Source organism: Papaver somniferum, chromosome 6, assembly GCF_003573695.1.
Source record: "Papaver somniferum cultivar HN1 chromosome 6, ASM357369v1, whole genome shotgun sequence".
Classification (NCBI taxonomy): Eukaryota; Viridiplantae; Streptophyta; class Magnoliopsida; order Ranunculales; family Papaveraceae; genus Papaver; species Papaver somniferum.
This window is the reverse complement of record NC_039363.1, coordinates 37,861,694-37,878,646: the sequence shown is the minus strand read 5'-3', so window position 1 is coordinate 37,878,646 and position 16,953 is coordinate 37,861,694. Positions and strand designations below refer to the sequence as shown.

General features: G+C 36.2%; 1 protein-coding gene across 1 annotated transcript; it reads right to left on the bottom strand.

Annotated features, from left to right (window-relative positions):
• Positions 1 to 10,204: 10,204 nt before the first annotated feature.
• LOC113287327 (ATP phosphoribosyltransferase 2, chloroplastic-like) lies at positions 10,205 to 16,635 on the bottom strand. Its single transcript, XM_026536045.1, has 11 exons — positions 16,109 to 16,635; positions 15,950 to 16,009; positions 15,397 to 15,510; positions 13,304 to 13,369; positions 13,087 to 13,194; positions 12,860 to 12,943; positions 12,522 to 12,623; positions 12,225 to 12,338; positions 12,069 to 12,149; positions 10,909 to 11,028; positions 10,205 to 10,696 (listed from the first exon to the last, which is right to left on the bottom strand). Exons 1-11 carry the CDS (start codon positions 16,388 to 16,390, stop codon positions 10,601 to 10,603), a joined length of 1,227 nt encoding a protein of 408 aa, XP_026391830.1. The 5' UTR covers positions 16,391 to 16,635; the 3' UTR covers positions 10,205 to 10,600.
• Positions 16,636 to 16,953: the final 318 nt, after the last annotated feature.

Genomic DNA, 16,953 nt, shown 5'->3' with positions numbered 1-16,953 from the left:
GAATGTTTAGATATTGACTTAGATGTGATAGTTCTCTCAGGTGAATCCAAGCTTTTAGAATCATCTGGTAATTTCTGAACTGGTACGTTATTAGAGATAGACTCGCCCATAATCAGATCACTACAAACACATACTTATAAGGTCTTTAACATGTTTGCCGGCTCTGATACCAATTGAAGAGACGGGGGTCTAACAAACACCACCCAATATTTTGCTTAGCAATTTGTATGGACTAACTCCAATATACTTTGCTAGAGAATCAACTAGACATTCAGACTCAATCTAGATTAAAGTATATCAAGGATTTAATATCCCTCTCTTGATTTGATTTACTCAAGCTAATAGAAATCAGCGAGTCTTTAATCAAATACAAGGAATAACTTGGATGGTACCAAAGACCAATAACCAAGGATCAATCAATGTAAATCAACAACCAAAGGTTGGATATTCTAATTGATGATCTATAACGCACAACCTATATTATTTCAATAACAAAGATAAACAATATAATGCGGAAATAAAATAACACAGACACCAGAATTTTGTTAACGAAGAAACTGCAAATGCGGAAAAACCCTGGGACCTAGTCCAGATTGAACACACATTTTATTAAGTCGCTACAGACACTAGCCTACTCCAAGCTAACTTCAGACTGGACTGTAGTTGAATCCCAATCAGTCTCCCACTGATCCAAGGTACAGTTGTACTCCGTACGCCTCTGATCCCAGCAGAATACTGCGCACTTGAGTCCCTTAGCTGATCTCACCCACAATTAAAAGTTGCTACGACCCATAATCGCAGGCTTTGACAATAAACAAATCTGTCTCACACAGATAAGTCTATCATAGGATCAATCTGTCTTCCACAGAAAAACCCTAAATTTTTTGTTCCGTCTTTTGATAATAATCAAGGTGAACAGGAACCAATTGATAATCCGGTCTTATATTCCCGAAGAATAGCCTAGATAAATCAATTACCTCACAAAAATCTTAATCGTATGGTAGCGAAACAAGATATTGCGGAATCACAAACAATGAGACGAAGATGTTTGTGACTACTTTTTATATCTTGCCTATCGGAGATATTAATCTCAAGATAATCAATCTGATTGTACTCGTACGATAGAAGATGCAAGATCAGATCATACAACTACAATAAAAGTAGTATCGCTCTGGCTTCACAATCCCAATGAAGTATTTAAGTCGTTAACCTGGTTTTAGAAGAAGAAAACCAAAGGTTAAGGGAGAAACGACTCTAACACGCAAACTAGTATCACATGTGAAGTGTGGGGATTAGTTTTGCAGAGTTGCTAGATGTACCCTTATATAGTCTTCCAAATCAGGGTTTCGCCTTGGTCACAAAGCAAACAATATCCATCGTTAGATGAAAACCTGATTTAGATTCAAGCTAATATTTCTCAACCTTTAGATCAAAAACTTAGCTTGTTATACACAAATTAAATGCACGCTTCTAGGTTTGTTAACCGTACCCAAACGTGTACATTGTTGGTTCCACAATAGTTAACCAAAAGGTTAGCCATATGATCATTTCATACCAACCATATTCTTCTTCACCATAACTAGTTCAAACGACTCAAATGAACTAGTTAGAGAGTTGTTCAATTGCAAGGAAATCTTATGTACTACACAAGACACAATTGAAGCAAAGATGATTTGATTCACTCGAATCGGTTCGTGAAATTTATAGCGACGGTTTGCAAATTGCATTCCCTAGTCTTTATAAGTTTAAGTTCAGAAATCATCTTCAGATATATAACCTTCTTAAGTTCACGGACTTAATCAACCGGGCAGAGTTTACAAACTCCAGCAGAAAATCTCGGCAAAGACTTTCCGCCGGTTCGCGGACTGGTACTCACGTAACAAGTTTGTCAACTCCAGCAGAATTTCTCGGGATGATAAGTTCGGTAGTTTGCGGACTGAGTTCTCGGACTTGGCAACAAGCCATTTTTCTGGTTTCTCTTGATCAACAAAGTTCGCAAACTTTGGTTCAAGGGATTGGACTTATGCACATATGTGTTTCCACAACAATACTTATGTCTATCATTGGTTATGTAATCTAAACTCTCATTCCAACCATTGAAACATTCTTAGAGGACGTTATATAGTTGCTACACCATTTCTCGCCAAAGAAATTTTCAAAGTGATTGAAACATATCATGACTTTCGTCACTAAGTAAAGATAAACATGATCGAAGCGAAACGCTTACCAACACATATTTCGAGATATAGATAGGCGAGGTATACTCGGCTTGAAATACCAAATGTGTTTAATCTAATTCTATATATAGCGTACGACTTTTTGTCTCAAGAAGTGGGAGATAGAGTAGATAGACTTTTGAGTAACAGATAAGTTCAAGTCTTCACATACCTTTTTGTCGAGAAGTTCCACCAGTTCCTTGAGTAGTTCTTCTTCTTGTATGATGAATCGCCATAAAGCCCTTGAGCTCAACTACACTTTTTATCCTAGTCCGAGACTTAGCTATAGTAAACTAGAAATCAAGACTTATAGTTTTGATCACTAATATTGACAAACATGCTTGAGATAGCAACGCATGCGAGTTCGACTGAGCAATGCTCTAACAGTTTAATTGCTAGTAGGGTAGGTGCAGTTAGTCAAGTAGAAAAAGGAAGCTTTGATTGCGAACCAAGAATCTTGGTTTGGGTTAACATTGAAAAACCACTAGTTATGAAGCTTCTAGTTAAGGTGGAACAATACCCTGAAAGAGATCTAACTTTCACCTATCATAATCTTTCATCCAAATTCTGTACACATTGCCATCGTTTTGGACATAAGATCAATCAATGTGCCATTCTTCAGTATAGGCCTTTAGAGGATATATATGACATCTCTATGTATTCTCCAGGTCTGGAAGAAGACATCTTTTGGTTGGATAATACACCTATCCAGATCTGGAACCCTCAAGACAACAGTGATTCTCATGGAAAAATGGAGTCTGTTGAACAGTTTTTGGCTATCCTAGGAAATAGAAAAACATTGTATGAGTTGTTTAGAGAAGAGCGTCTCATTGTTGAAAAAACTAATATTATACCAGCAGTTGCCGATCGTAATTACGAGGTGTTGGGACCGGTAACTTATGATGAAGACATGCCGCTAGCTTCAAGTTCCATCCTAGGAAATAGAAAATTCCCTTTTAACCTGCCTGAAAACTATATACCTCTGCACGGTTAAGTACTGAGTCTGTGGGATCGAGTAACTCGGAAACTCTCCGAGTTATCAACTCAATGGCACAAATTGAAAACAACCCGGAATAAGTTAATGAGCTAGAACATGTTCTTGCCAATCCTAATAGTCCTGGGCTAGAACCAGAACCTTTCTTAGTTAATCTAAGATTGTCTTTCTCTTCTCCCCCTTTTGAAGATGCACAGAAAAATCTAACTTCTCCAACCTCTTCTGAATCAATTGCATCGTCTATTTTTGCATCTCAGGATAGCTCTATTTATCCTAGTCTGCATATGTTGCGTACATTATCTGCATCTCCCAAAACTCAACCTAAGTCTGCATTTAAATTGTCAGTCCCGGATTTTCCATCTTCTTCATCGCCTGAAGGGCTCCGAATCTTGGTTACGGATTCAGACAACTTGCTTAATATTGATCAATATAGCTCTAATCTCAAAGAGCAGAATCAGGCAACAGATATTTATTTACCAGTTCCTTTCATTCTAGATTCCCCATCTGATCAAATGGTTGAAATTCAGGTAACTCTATACTTATGCATTTATCTATTTTTTAATTAGTTATATTTACTGCTCAATTCTATCTTCCTTGATAATTTTATTACTTACCTAGTCTCACATCTAAGATTCAACCTTTTTATCATAATTTATGTAGTTTTGGTGTTCTAATAATCAACATGAAAATTATAGCATGGAATGTGCAGGGGTGTGGAAACCCCTTTACCCAAAATCATCTAAATCAATTAATTAATGGTGATAAACTTGAAATCCTATTTATTTCAGAAACTAAATCTAAGAAACAATTAGTTAAGAATCTCTTAAAAGATTATCCGAATACACATATTGTAGATCCTATAGGATTAGCTGGTGGTTTAGCATTAGGATGGGTAGATGGATTCTCCTTTGAAATAGCTCAATGGAACTTAAATATGATTAACATTCTTTTTCAAACTAATATTGAATCTAAGAAATGGTTGTTAACTTTCTTTTATGGTAGCCCTTATCCTTCTAATAGAAATCTAGCATGGGATTTCCATACTGACATCTCTGAACAAGTAGATAAACAATCTACGCCATGGGTTCTACTAGAGGACCTTAACATGATTTTCAGTCAGGAAGACAAAATTGGGGGATCACTCTTTAAGAAAACTGATAGTGAATATTATCAAAATATTTTGTCTAAAGCTGGACTTTTAGATTTAGGATTTAAAGGTTTTGACTTTACTTGGAATAATCACAGAGAGGATGTGGCTAATATTCAAGAGAAACTTGACAAAGTTGTAGCTAGCATAGAATGGAATACTAATTTCCCAAATGCTGAACTCTCCCATCTTGTGGCAGCTGGATCTGACCACTACCCTATAGCCTTAAACTTAGATACTACTTGTACCAAAATTTCTTACACTTTTAAATTCTATGATACTTGGCAAAAGGAAAGCTCTTGTGTCCAAACTATTAAAGAGTCTTGGGACCATGTTATTAGGGAGAATCCTACTAATTCTTTGATTTTGAACCTTCAATCTTTGCAAACCAACTTAGATTTTTGGAAGAAAAACATTTTTGGTCTCCCTTCTAAACAAATTAAAAGAATATTGTCCCAAATAGATAACCTGAATAATTCTAGTTTTGTGTACAAAAAAGAAGATAAAATTAAGGATAAGCTCTCTCAATTAGAAAACCTTTATGCTACTCAAGAAGCCATAGCAAAACAACAATCTAGAGATAACCTGGTTCAACTAGAAGAAAAAAAAAAACTAAACTCTTTCATACTAAAACTATGAAAAGAAGAAAATGGAATAATATAGAATGTCTCAAGAGGAGTAATAATGAAATAACTTTCAAAAGAGTTGAGATTCAAGAAACTCTGTCACACTATTTCTTGAAACTCTTTTCAGCTCCTTCTCCTCCTCCCTCTCTCAATCCTTTGCTTTTTCAAAACATTCAACCTTGCATCTCTCTTGAAGAAAATATTATCTTAAACTATGTCCCTTCTGCTGAGGAAATTTGGTTATAACAAAAAAAACTTAAGCCAAACAAATCCCAAGGACCAGATGGTTTCCCAGCTAATTTTTTCAAATTAAACTAGGAAACAGTATGAGAACAGGTAGTATCTGCCATTCAACATTTCTTTGAATCAGGTGTCCTACACCCTGAATTCAATAAAACTTTTCTTTTCCTTATCCCTTTGAGCAGACATCCTAAAGATTCTAGTGGTTTTAGACCAGTTGGTCTCTGTAAAAGGAAAATCTCTGACAATATCATTATTGCTCAAGAGATAATTCACTCCTTTAAGAAAAAGAAAGTGAAACATGCTGGAATGGGAATCAAGATTGATATGTCCAAGGCTTTTGATAGAGTTGATTGGGAGTTCTTGATCACTGTAATGAAAGCCTTTGGGTTTGACAAAAGTTTTTGCAAATTCATCCATCAATGCATATCAACTTCTTCCATAGCAGTTCTACTCAATGGTATCCCAGGGAGTACTTCAAACCATTTAGGGGGCTTAGGAAAGGGGATCCTCTCTCCCCTTATTTGTTCATCATCTGCATGGAGATTTTCTCCAGATTGCTTTTAACTAGTGAAGAAGAGAGGTTAATAAATGGTATCAAAATTACCCCTAAGAATAGTCTCATTTCTCACCTTTTTTTTTTACTGATGACTGCCTCCTTTTCATTAGAGCTGATCTCAGAGAATGTCACAACATTCTTTCTCTAATTGAATCTTTTGGCAAAGCTTCAGGACAGTTAATAAACTTTGTCAAATCAGGAGTTTTCTTTAGTAAAAAATTCAACCAAAACATCAGAGAATGATAAGCAAATTACTGGGGGAAAAAAAAAAACCTCAAGACTCTTATTTAGGAACTCTCCTTTTCATTAGTAAGGCAAAAATAAAACTCTTTGAAGGACTTGTTGAAAAGAAGGAACACAAAATACAAGGTTGGATGGGCAAAAACCTAGTCCATACTAGTAAATTGGTGTTTAATAAGGCAACTTTGGCAAGCATGGCCAGCTATCAAATTAGCTGTTTCATTTTTTCAAAGAAAATCACAAACAAAATAGATGTTTTACAAAGAGATTTCTGGTGGGGCAAGGAAACTGATTACACGGGATATTACCCTAAATTCTATTCTTGTCTTTGTAAACCTAGAAATAAAGGAGGGCTAGGATTCAGAAATGCTCAAAAATTTAATTTAGAAATGATAACTAAATTAGCCTGGAGGCTCATAACTGAGCCAAAAGCCTTATGGGTGTCACAATTAAAGCCTAAATACTTCAGAAACTCCTCTGTTTTCAAGGCTAAAACCCCAACAACTAGTTCTTGGATTTGGAAATGCATAAGTAGGGGTATACAACTTGTTGAACAAAACAGCATATGGGAAATAGGTGATGGTAACAGTACTAATATTTGGGATGATATATGGATACCCATAATGGAAAATAACCTTAGTAGTTTTAGGACAACTACTAATACTCACTTAACACTTATGAATGATCTGATTGATCCAATCACTAAGAAGTGGAACTCAGCCTTAATTTTTGAAATGTTTCCTGAACATATTGCTAGGAAGATCAATAACACTAGAATAGCTAGAGACAAACCAGATACTCTTAGATGGCTTCTTACAAAATATGGTGTTTTTGTTGTGAAGTCCATGTATAACAAACTTACTGAAAGAACTGTGAATCATTACAACTTAGGACAGCCAGATTCCTTTTGGAACAATTTGTGGAATCTAAATGTGTCTCAAAGAATTAAAAAAAATTCTTGAAAGTGTTTGCATAATGCTATTTCCACAAATCTGAAACTGTCTAAATTTATGGAGGATATTCATCATAACTGTTCTTTTGGCTGCAATGTAGTAGAATCCATAAAACATATATTGCTTTTTTGTCCTTTTGATAAGTCTGTCTGGGTTGCAGAGTCATCTCCTGTAAAGCTTAACTTTGACAGATCCATAACTTTCTTGGATATCTGTAAGGAATGGATAGGGAAGAAAGACCCAACTACACCCATAGTAATAATCTTGACAAAAGCCTGATTCATATGGAAGGAAAGATGTAACAGAGTTTTTGAAAAAAAAACAACAAACTAGTGCTCAATTAGGTTTAGAAATACAAAGATTTTTAGACTTTTGGTATAAGGATAATATCTCAATTAGGCAACTATCAACTGACAAAGATGAGATTCATAAATGGTCTCCTCTTAGGAGAACACAGCTGAAACTCAATATAGATGTTGCTTGGATTTCGGTGGATACGCCTGCAGGTTTCTCTTTAATTCTTAGGAATGATGCAGGAGACTTTGAACAGGGCAGAGCAAGACCATCTACAGCTTCTACCTCGGAAGAAGCGGAAGCCTTAGGAATGTTGCAGGGAGCTAAATGGGTTGTAGAAAGCGGATTGTGCAACTTTACTGTGGAAGGTGATTGCAAGAACCTTTTTGATTATATGAATGGGAAAGCGTCTCAAATTTCTTGGCAGAACCAGACTATAATGGATGAAGTAAAAAGAGAGTTTAATCTATGTCATAACTTTTGAGGTTTTTATTTTTTGCCAAGAACATCAAACAATGTAGCTGATATATTGGCCAAGGAAGCCAAATCTTTTAGAAACATCCTCAATTGGAGGAATGAATCTCCATCTTGTATTAATTGTGCTTTAGAAATAGATAAATCAAATGTTAGGGTTGAATCTATTAGCCCAACATTCGATGTCTCTACTCATCTTGATGTAAGGGTTACTAACTCCCTAAGTTAGTCTTTTGAATGAACTTAACTTACAAAAAAAAAAACCTGGAAAGGTGCAATTGTCATGTACCTATCCCATGGGAAGGGTGCTCGCATCATGTCCAATGTCAGTATTTTGTATACTCTTCTATAGTTGGTAGCCTTAACCAGATAATGATTGTTGTTTCCAATTGTAACGTGTGGTTTAGATGTACGCATGTAGGCGAGTAAGGATCGTTAAATTTTAGGAAAGAACCCTAGCTATATAAGCCAGAGAGTCTTGTAATAAAATTTTATCAAATTATTAATCTAAAGATCTTTTATTTGATTTAGGCTAGTTCTTCGGTATTAAAAGGCTTGATTCTCACAAATCAAGAGATGTTTATCCTCAAATTATCACCCCAATCTCGTTACCATATTCAGGTACATAACATAAACTCAATTTATTAAGTCCAATGATTTAGTCTAAAAACAAGTACTCAAACTACATCCATACTCTACTCTTTCTCGACGACCAATCTGTTGGACTATTTCACTTACCGTTCAAAATCTGTTCATGCTTTTATACCCAAAATGAACACTTATCTTTTTATCACATTCCAACAACAATGCCGAACTTAAGTTATACGTACAAAATCAGTTCATGCATTTATACCAAAAATAAACCACAGCCTACACTACCTTTGGTTTATGTAGTTGACATATACTCCCTCCGTCCCAATAGATGAGCTAGTTGGTTTTAAATTTTGTCCCATAAATAGATAAGTTATCTCACTAATCAAGGGGATATTTCTAAAACTACCCTTTTAATTGATTATTGTTATTATAAGAAATATGCATATCTTGATAATCATGTTTATATTCGTTACGTAAATGTTTTAAAATGTTTTTCATTACTATAAAATTTACGAAAAATCGTAGTATAGTTTAAGAAATAAATCACTTCTAAATTTATTAGTTATTATCCACAAGGTATAATTGTAAAAAAAATATAATTAAACATACTCTCCCTTCCTACTTGCCTTAAGATTTCTGCAAACTATAACTGGCTCATTTAATTTGAGACAGAAAGAGTAAAATTTTGGGATCACTTTCATTCTACGACAACGACAAAATTCTAGGTTGTCAACAAGGCCCTTCATGGTATCACATAATTGAAACATTTGATGTAAAATCACGCTTTCAAGTTAACTAACAAAGAAATAAAACGTACCATCTATTTCTATTTAATTTGCCGTGTCTCTCTTATCCACTGAATTCTCTTCTGAGTTGAAAACCCCATTGAATCATGGCTCACGATTGCATGAAACTATGGAAGATTGGTTGGTACTCTTGTCGAACAGCTGACGCGTGTCTAGCAAAGTATGGCCAAGTACTGGTTGCATAATGGAGCCAACACAAATCAACTTCTTCCCTGCAAAACGTGAAATCAACACAAATCCACCATTCAAACTCTAAAAAGCTATTGAGTCCCAACCTCACCAAATTCAACTGAGAACCAACTTTCTTATGCTTCTTTAGCTCCACTATTTCATCCAAATTCGAATTCATCAAACCATACATAGAGTAAGAAAAATAATTGCTAAAAAGGATTACATGTGCTGCCTTTGAAGGAAACCGTGTAGTGGATGTGACATCAAATTCAAAGAAAGTTTGTTAGGTTTTTACTCCGACGCAAACAGGAGGGGACTAGTTGTGATGGTGTCAAATACCATGTGCAAATTTGTGACTGTAATTATACAAACTTGTCTATCCAGTATTAATTTGTTTAGAAGGGATGCAATCTCCGACGATCTACGAACCCGCCAGAATTGGACCCACCCGTCAAATGAATTGTTCCATATACTGAGAATTGCAAGCTTATTAAGATTACAAATCCACGGCGGAATCTCTCCGCTTAACAAATTACAGTTGATAACAAGAACCAATTCGATCGAAGATATATTGTGACTAAAAATGAAGAGAGGTATTTTCGTCAGCTATCCCAAAAATAAGTTCCTTAAAATAATTAGGTGAAATATCCAAATTGGATATTAAAAAGGTATCTCGAAAATTCTTCGATATTAGACCCAAACCCAATATTTTGCTCGTCTTATTTAACCAAAAAAACAAAAATATTGGCCGAAAGAGCTCAACGAAAACGCAGCCGTTGTCTGTTTTTCTTCAATAATTTGCTAGGGCATTTAATCACGGGCCTCTTGATCAATCATAATTATTCGATCAGTGGCTTTTGCTTATGAATTGAAGACCTACGAAATTTGTCTCACCACAAATTGTACATGATTATCATTTGATAAAGTCTTATTCCGGAGGAAAAAATAAACAATCATGTCCCAAACATTCAAGTCAACACTTAACTGCAAAAACCATTTTTCAGCATAACAGGCAACACCAAACCAAGAATACTTAAAAACAAAAGACGCAATGCGAAGAAAAGAAAGAGAAAAACAAAACACGAGCTGTGGAGTCTCTCCAGATAGATGTTGCATTGCTGCAAGCACTCGGTACATATTTGGTCATCCAATTAACTAGCCACTTCTCTCCAGTGAAGAAGGCTTGAAGTTTTCTTCTTTGAACAGATTGTACATTTTTGATCTGGTAAAGGAAGACCGACTTCACAGTTGCACCAGGCTACATTTCTATTACCTCGTGATGAAATCTAAAGCCCAAGCTTTTGAAGAAGATCACGCCACTTTGGAGTCTCTTCATCAAAAATGTATGTCAAAGGAGAAACCAGAACTCCACTTCCTCCGATCTGCAGCCAAGTATATAGTATATCCAATTAATTGAATCAAGAGGCGAAAGCAATTAATTGTCAAAGCAATTAAGAGGCGAAAGCAATTAATTGACTCATGCACGACTTAAAAAGTCGCATACAACTAGATATGAATTAGACATGCTATTTGTTTATCTGAGTGGTATAGTTTTAGAAAGTACTGCAAAAAAGATCTGAGAAGTGTATCTCACCGCTCTAAGCTGCTGAACAGATTTATAGAGTGCTTTCTTGGGAACACATATCACGATTGCATAATAGTCAGGTGAAACCTTCCCATCCCGTTTGCAAAAAACTGGACTTATTGTGGGGCCCTGTGTAACATTAAATTTAAATAAGTTAGCAAATACATGACCGCAAAGGACTCGACGCTTCCTAGAAACCATCACACACTTGATCCAGCTTAAAGTATTCACCTAGAAAGAATAAAAACTGTGAATATGATTTATATCAGCTAAATCTTGTGGAATAGATGCAAGCAACTGTGTCATGTCTGATCTTACAGAAAATCAAAATGCATGATGTATGGAAGAGTCACGTCTGATGAAGTTATGCTACACTTATATCTAGATTGCTCTAAAACAACATAGGATGTTTAGTCCAGTTCCAGTCACAGGCTTACTTCTAATTCCGGCTTATCCCTAAATCTCTTAGCTTAGAGCACCAAGGACCACTGTGAAGGCACAATCTGCATACCACTGGGCGTGGACACATTATTCTTAAATGTATCGGTGCCACTAAACTCGGATTATAGTGGTCACTTTGTGAGCATGGCTTCACACTCGAACACAAGTTGTCAAAATCCAGGTGTAGTTAATTGCTGCTCCCTAATCTTATTAGAGTAAGTACAATTGTATATTTTGACACCATCATGCACAGATAAGTGCACCAATATGTGAAAAACCCTTCAATATGCAACTGGGGAAGTTCTTGGTTCCATGCACCCTGGTAAACCCAAGTATATTCTAACTTCACAGAGATCACCGTGGTACGCGAGATGGGAAGCAAAACTGTTAGATGTTTCTTTTACAGATTATGTGAATTTTCATATAGTGAAAGCCAACGGTAAGTAACAATATAGTAATGCATTGTCGTAGAGAATTTGAATTTTGACATTTTGAATGCAAGTGAACGGTGATCAAATACGCGATGGAAGCTAGACATCGAAGTTGATCTGTGCATGGAGAGCGATATTAAATCGCGAGAAAGAAAATCGGAATCAATACTGAGACACTAGAAAGAAAGCCAGACACCTTTGCAACCGAGAAGATCCAATCGCTTGGGAGAAAAGCAGACTATCGTGCTATGCAATTTCTTAATCAAACAAAGATAAAAGCAAATTACAGAAATTTACCTGCAACCCAGATAATGATGGCTGACTAAGGATTCTCTCAGCTACCTCCTCCATGCTACTACCCCTCATATTTGCCGTAACCTGCAGTAAGAAAGTGTAAAAAAGAGAGCAGTTGTTGAAAGAAATAATTCACACAGGAGCAACCACCACACTTACGCAGAACTGACCAGCTGCCTTCAAATGTGCTTCTAGTCTCTCAAGAATTTCATGAGTAGTTTCTAAAATACCCTCACGCTGTATTAGAGATTTTCTGCTTGCAACAAGGACAGCCTGCAAAAGTATTTTCATCTGTGAGGAAAAACTACTCCACTATTCTAGGTTAAGACATCGAAGGATCAAGACGTCTTTTAAGGTAAACATTCAAAGTCACCAATTTGTTTTACGAAGTACAATTGTACAAAGATACCTTTACAAGTAAGTATTATTGGCTGGCTAGACCGAAGATGGATTTACCTGGCTTTGCAAGACAACTCCACCGTCAATTTCTTTCAAGTTATTTTCACGCAGTGTTGTCCCACTGCTCACAAGGTCTAAAATGCAATCTGCTATTCCCATCTAATTAACAAGAAAACACCTTGGTTAATCTAGCAAAGTAATAGATCAGCATAGAGAAGGATCAGGTTGGTCCATACTATCTGAAGGCTGGATCACAAGTTGTTACAAAGGAAAAGAAGGTCTACCCACAGTTATCTTTTTACTTGAAAGAAAAGGAATGTGATTAAAATGTTCAATATCCTAATTATTCAAAATGTTTTCATCAGTTTCGAGCAAAAAATATATATATTTCTCACCGCAGGTGCTGCCTCAAGTGCTCCATCAGCAGTTGAGAAAGTCACATGCTTCAACCCTTTTTCCTCCATAAATTTCGGGCCTAGCTGTGCAGAAAAAGCGAAGCAAAATTAACTCCATCATGCTCATTTTCCAAACAGGATGAGAAGGATGAAACACGCATGTTTTCATGAATGGAATGAGAAGCAGGAAGCAAACTCTTTTAAGGTGCATTGAGTTAGGAGCATACATAGGTAAAACCTGTGGCGACCCGTAGAGGTTTCTCTTTGGTCCATTGTGGCATCCGGGCTAGCTCTTCCAGTGAATTTATATTCTCAAAAATCCCATATTTAGGTATCTGAAATACAACAAAAGTGAGCAGTAGCAAGAAACGCAAAAAAGGGTGGTTGCGCACAAAATGCAAACATCCTTTAAAAAGCAATAGATGAAAGCCCGTAACAACATACTGCAATAGATAAATGACATTGCCCATAGTCAAGTGCATCATGAACTAAGATTAAGTCGTCATTTCCCTGCCAGAAACACAAATAACAGAAAATAAATAATCAGAAACGCATAACGTAATTAAGCTTTCACCATCAATCACTCCACATACAAGGAATGTGGTCCCAGACTTCCAGCATAAGATAATAATGACTACCAACGACTGAAAATACACACATCTAGCCATCCACAATGCACAAGCCACAAATAAATAAGACGTATTCAAAAGACCTAAATCAAATCTGAGGATGTAACAAGAATATATACATATTAACAAGTTTTGATTGATTGAAAAGAATATAAACAGCTCTGAAAGAAAGCAAAAAATATGATACAAGTGAATAGGGGAATATATTGATGCTGGATATTTCACCATTATCACTTTCAACACTATGCTTAATTACTAATTACTAAAACCAATAGGTTATGAAGTGAAATCAGCCTATGGTCTTCTTCTCAGCCGCAGATGCTTGCAACTAAAATATTTTGTTACTAAAGACGTACATACCCTGGCCTTTCCAGGAGAACAGTTCAAGCTGGTGGCTAACATCTAAGGTTATTCCGTCAAACTAACCCAATGCAAAGCTTTTATGAAGGCTCTTATTTTATGCTTTTAATCTGGAAGTGTGTGAAAAAAATGTAGAACCTCCAAACACAAGGAGATGGGTCGCAACTAGGTCAATCAAAGGCTACAACTTGGTAAAATAAAATGGTTGAGAAACTGTAAAAATGATTTTATAAAGGATATAAGAAGTACAAATTTAAAGCTAAGATTACGGAACACGTATGTCTCATAATCACTCTCTTCTGGAAACACAATGGTTTAGATCCAGATCACCAAATCAAAGAGGATACTGATGGTACCAGATGAAAGTGAACTCAACAAGAAGTTTATGGAATATAGTTTAGAAAAGATAAAAAAAAAGAATTCACTTCGAGTGCTACATCAAACAAAGTCAGCCTAATGCCAAGCTGTTTTCAGAGTAATGGACTTCTTGACAGTTGACAGACTAAATTTGACTTTGAGTGCTACACCAAACAAAGTCAGCCTAATGCCAAGCTGTTTTCAGAGTAATGGCTTGGTGCTACGACTTGATCTGGACCAACTAAACTCCTCTAAAAGTAATGCCCCGGATATGCCAATATTGATTTCCGGGATGCATCTGGCAATGTAGTGGTGGATATTAACAAATCTCTAGTTGAATAACTGCAGAGGACCAATTGCCAATATAAATTAGGAAGAACAGAATTATCTGACAGTATAAAACATATGTGTTCGACAGATATTATGTGGGAACACTTACTAACAGTACTATGACATCCTTGTCTTCTTCATAGTTAATGAGGTTAACAATAGTCACTCTGGTTCATCAAAAGGTAGGACACTCCTTAAAATGTGAAACTCTAATTGATGACCATGATGGGTGGTTTGTCTAGGCGCAGAATTTGGTATCGATGACCACGTAAGCTGGCCACAATCCATAGTAAACTAACGGTATATTTATATGGAATGAATCATATTTTGAGTTCCTCTGAAAGCATAAAAAGCTACAGACTTAATGAAGTCTAATTTATAAGCAGTTGCTCCCACCACTACTGAAAAGAAAGAAATGTTTAACTTCGGCCATGGAGAAATAGGGACCTTTTCTATTGACTAACTTTTTTCGCTTTCCTTCCTTGGAAATTGATCAAGGATATATTGTGCTAGGTTAGCTGTAATAGAGTGAAAACGAAATCCAACTTCCTCCCTCACCCATCATCCTTCGGATGAAGAAATCCTGCCAGCTAAAATAATTAAGGCGCATTATCTTTTTATTAGCTAGAGCTACCAGGTAACAGCAATCTGACATAAGTTTTTAATTCTTCTATAGCTTACTAACTATACTTAGATTAACTTACAAGTAAGGGCACAACTTAAAAAGATTTATGGACAATGGTATCAGGACAGGGATGCATAGGGACTACATTTTAACCCAGAATTAAGGAATATAATCAACTTTCTAAATTAACAAGTGGAAACAAGAGGAATCACTTAAATGGCTTCGAGAATGCATACCTGTCCAAATTCCGTGACCGTATCCAAACCTACAATTCCAAGGTCTAGATCTCCTGTGAGAATTTTGCGAACAATATCTTTTTGCCGCTGGAACCAGACTTCCAAATTTGAGAGCTGCGTCAAAGAAAATATATGAAAATGTATGATGGGCCATGAAGAGAAAAAATAATAACCACAAAACCAAACAAACATTTGGAAATTTGTGGAGTCTGAAACAAGGTTGACTGTTAAGGTTCAGGAGTCGACCAAACTCTTGGCACTTTTTAGCATAGACGTAAAGCAGTAATAAAGGTTCAAGATGAACTGATGAAGTATGCCAAAAGGACTTACAACGACAAATGTTAATAGCGTGCAAACAAGAGGAAAAGAGTTCACATGACTTCCTTTTTTAGGTTAACCAGTTAAACATATTTCTAATTCCTTAAAAAAAAATGGTAAAATTTACGTACATCAAACTGTTCTCATTGTCTTCAAGAATCCCAGAATAAATTTACAATGCCATAAGAAAACTTGGTATAAAACAAAATTTGGAGTATAAAAGAAGAAAACCCACCAGTGGAATTTCAGCTACATACTGTCGAGGATTTACTTGACGGACAGAGAGTTGACAGTCCTTCACCAAAAGAGAAATAGAAAGTTTTAGGGTTTAGATTAGGCGAAGAAATCAAAAGAATCGGAAAATAAAAGAGGAAATGAGAATGAAAAGAATTACCTTAAGAAGATCAAGGGTTTCAGAAGCCATGCGACCTTTACTTGGTAAACCAAGACGAATTTCTTTCCTATCTGGAACGACACTGCTTCTCTCAACGTTTCCATTAACAACAGTAAGAGGAGATGCAGAAGAAGAAGAAGAAGAGGAACAAATAATTTTAGGTTTTAATAAAGAAGAAGGAGAAGCAATGCATGAAGTAGAAGAAGGAAACAATGAAGAGGAAGAGAGGTAATTGCTGTAGGGTTGGATGAGTGCTTGAAAAGAAGTAGCAGTAGCAGCCATTGCTACTTGGGTAAAGAAAGAGAAGAGATCAGATGGTAACAGCGGTGAAATGAACCTTATGTCGGTACAAGTGTTTGCTGCGCTTCCAATCAAAAACCTAACCCTCTTTCTGTTTGTCAGGGTAGAGAATCACAGAATCAACCCCTTCTGATCCGATTCATATCGACTCGGAACTCAGACCAGTAGGGTATTTGGCCCTAAATTAGGGTTTTAGACAGGGGCGTGCTTTGCAATTCAATTTTTTTTAAGAAAAATTAGGGGAGCAGAATCATATCACCAGATTTGTTCATAGCTTCTTGGTCCGCAGGGTTGTTGGTAGTGAAGAAAGGCATGGAAGTATAGGAAATTTTTGCTTTTCTAGTTTAGAATTAGCCCTTTATTGTGACTCTATTTATACTACATTTTCTGGTGTACTTAGTGGTTCATTTGATGAAAGAAGTGTTCGTACTTCGCTTCCTAGGCCAAATGAATCGGTTGAGACATGTGGAAACAGTTTTGGTTTAATGAGATCTGGACTGGTTGGTTGAGTAGGAGCGAGTCTTAGTACATAAAGTGAAGATTCC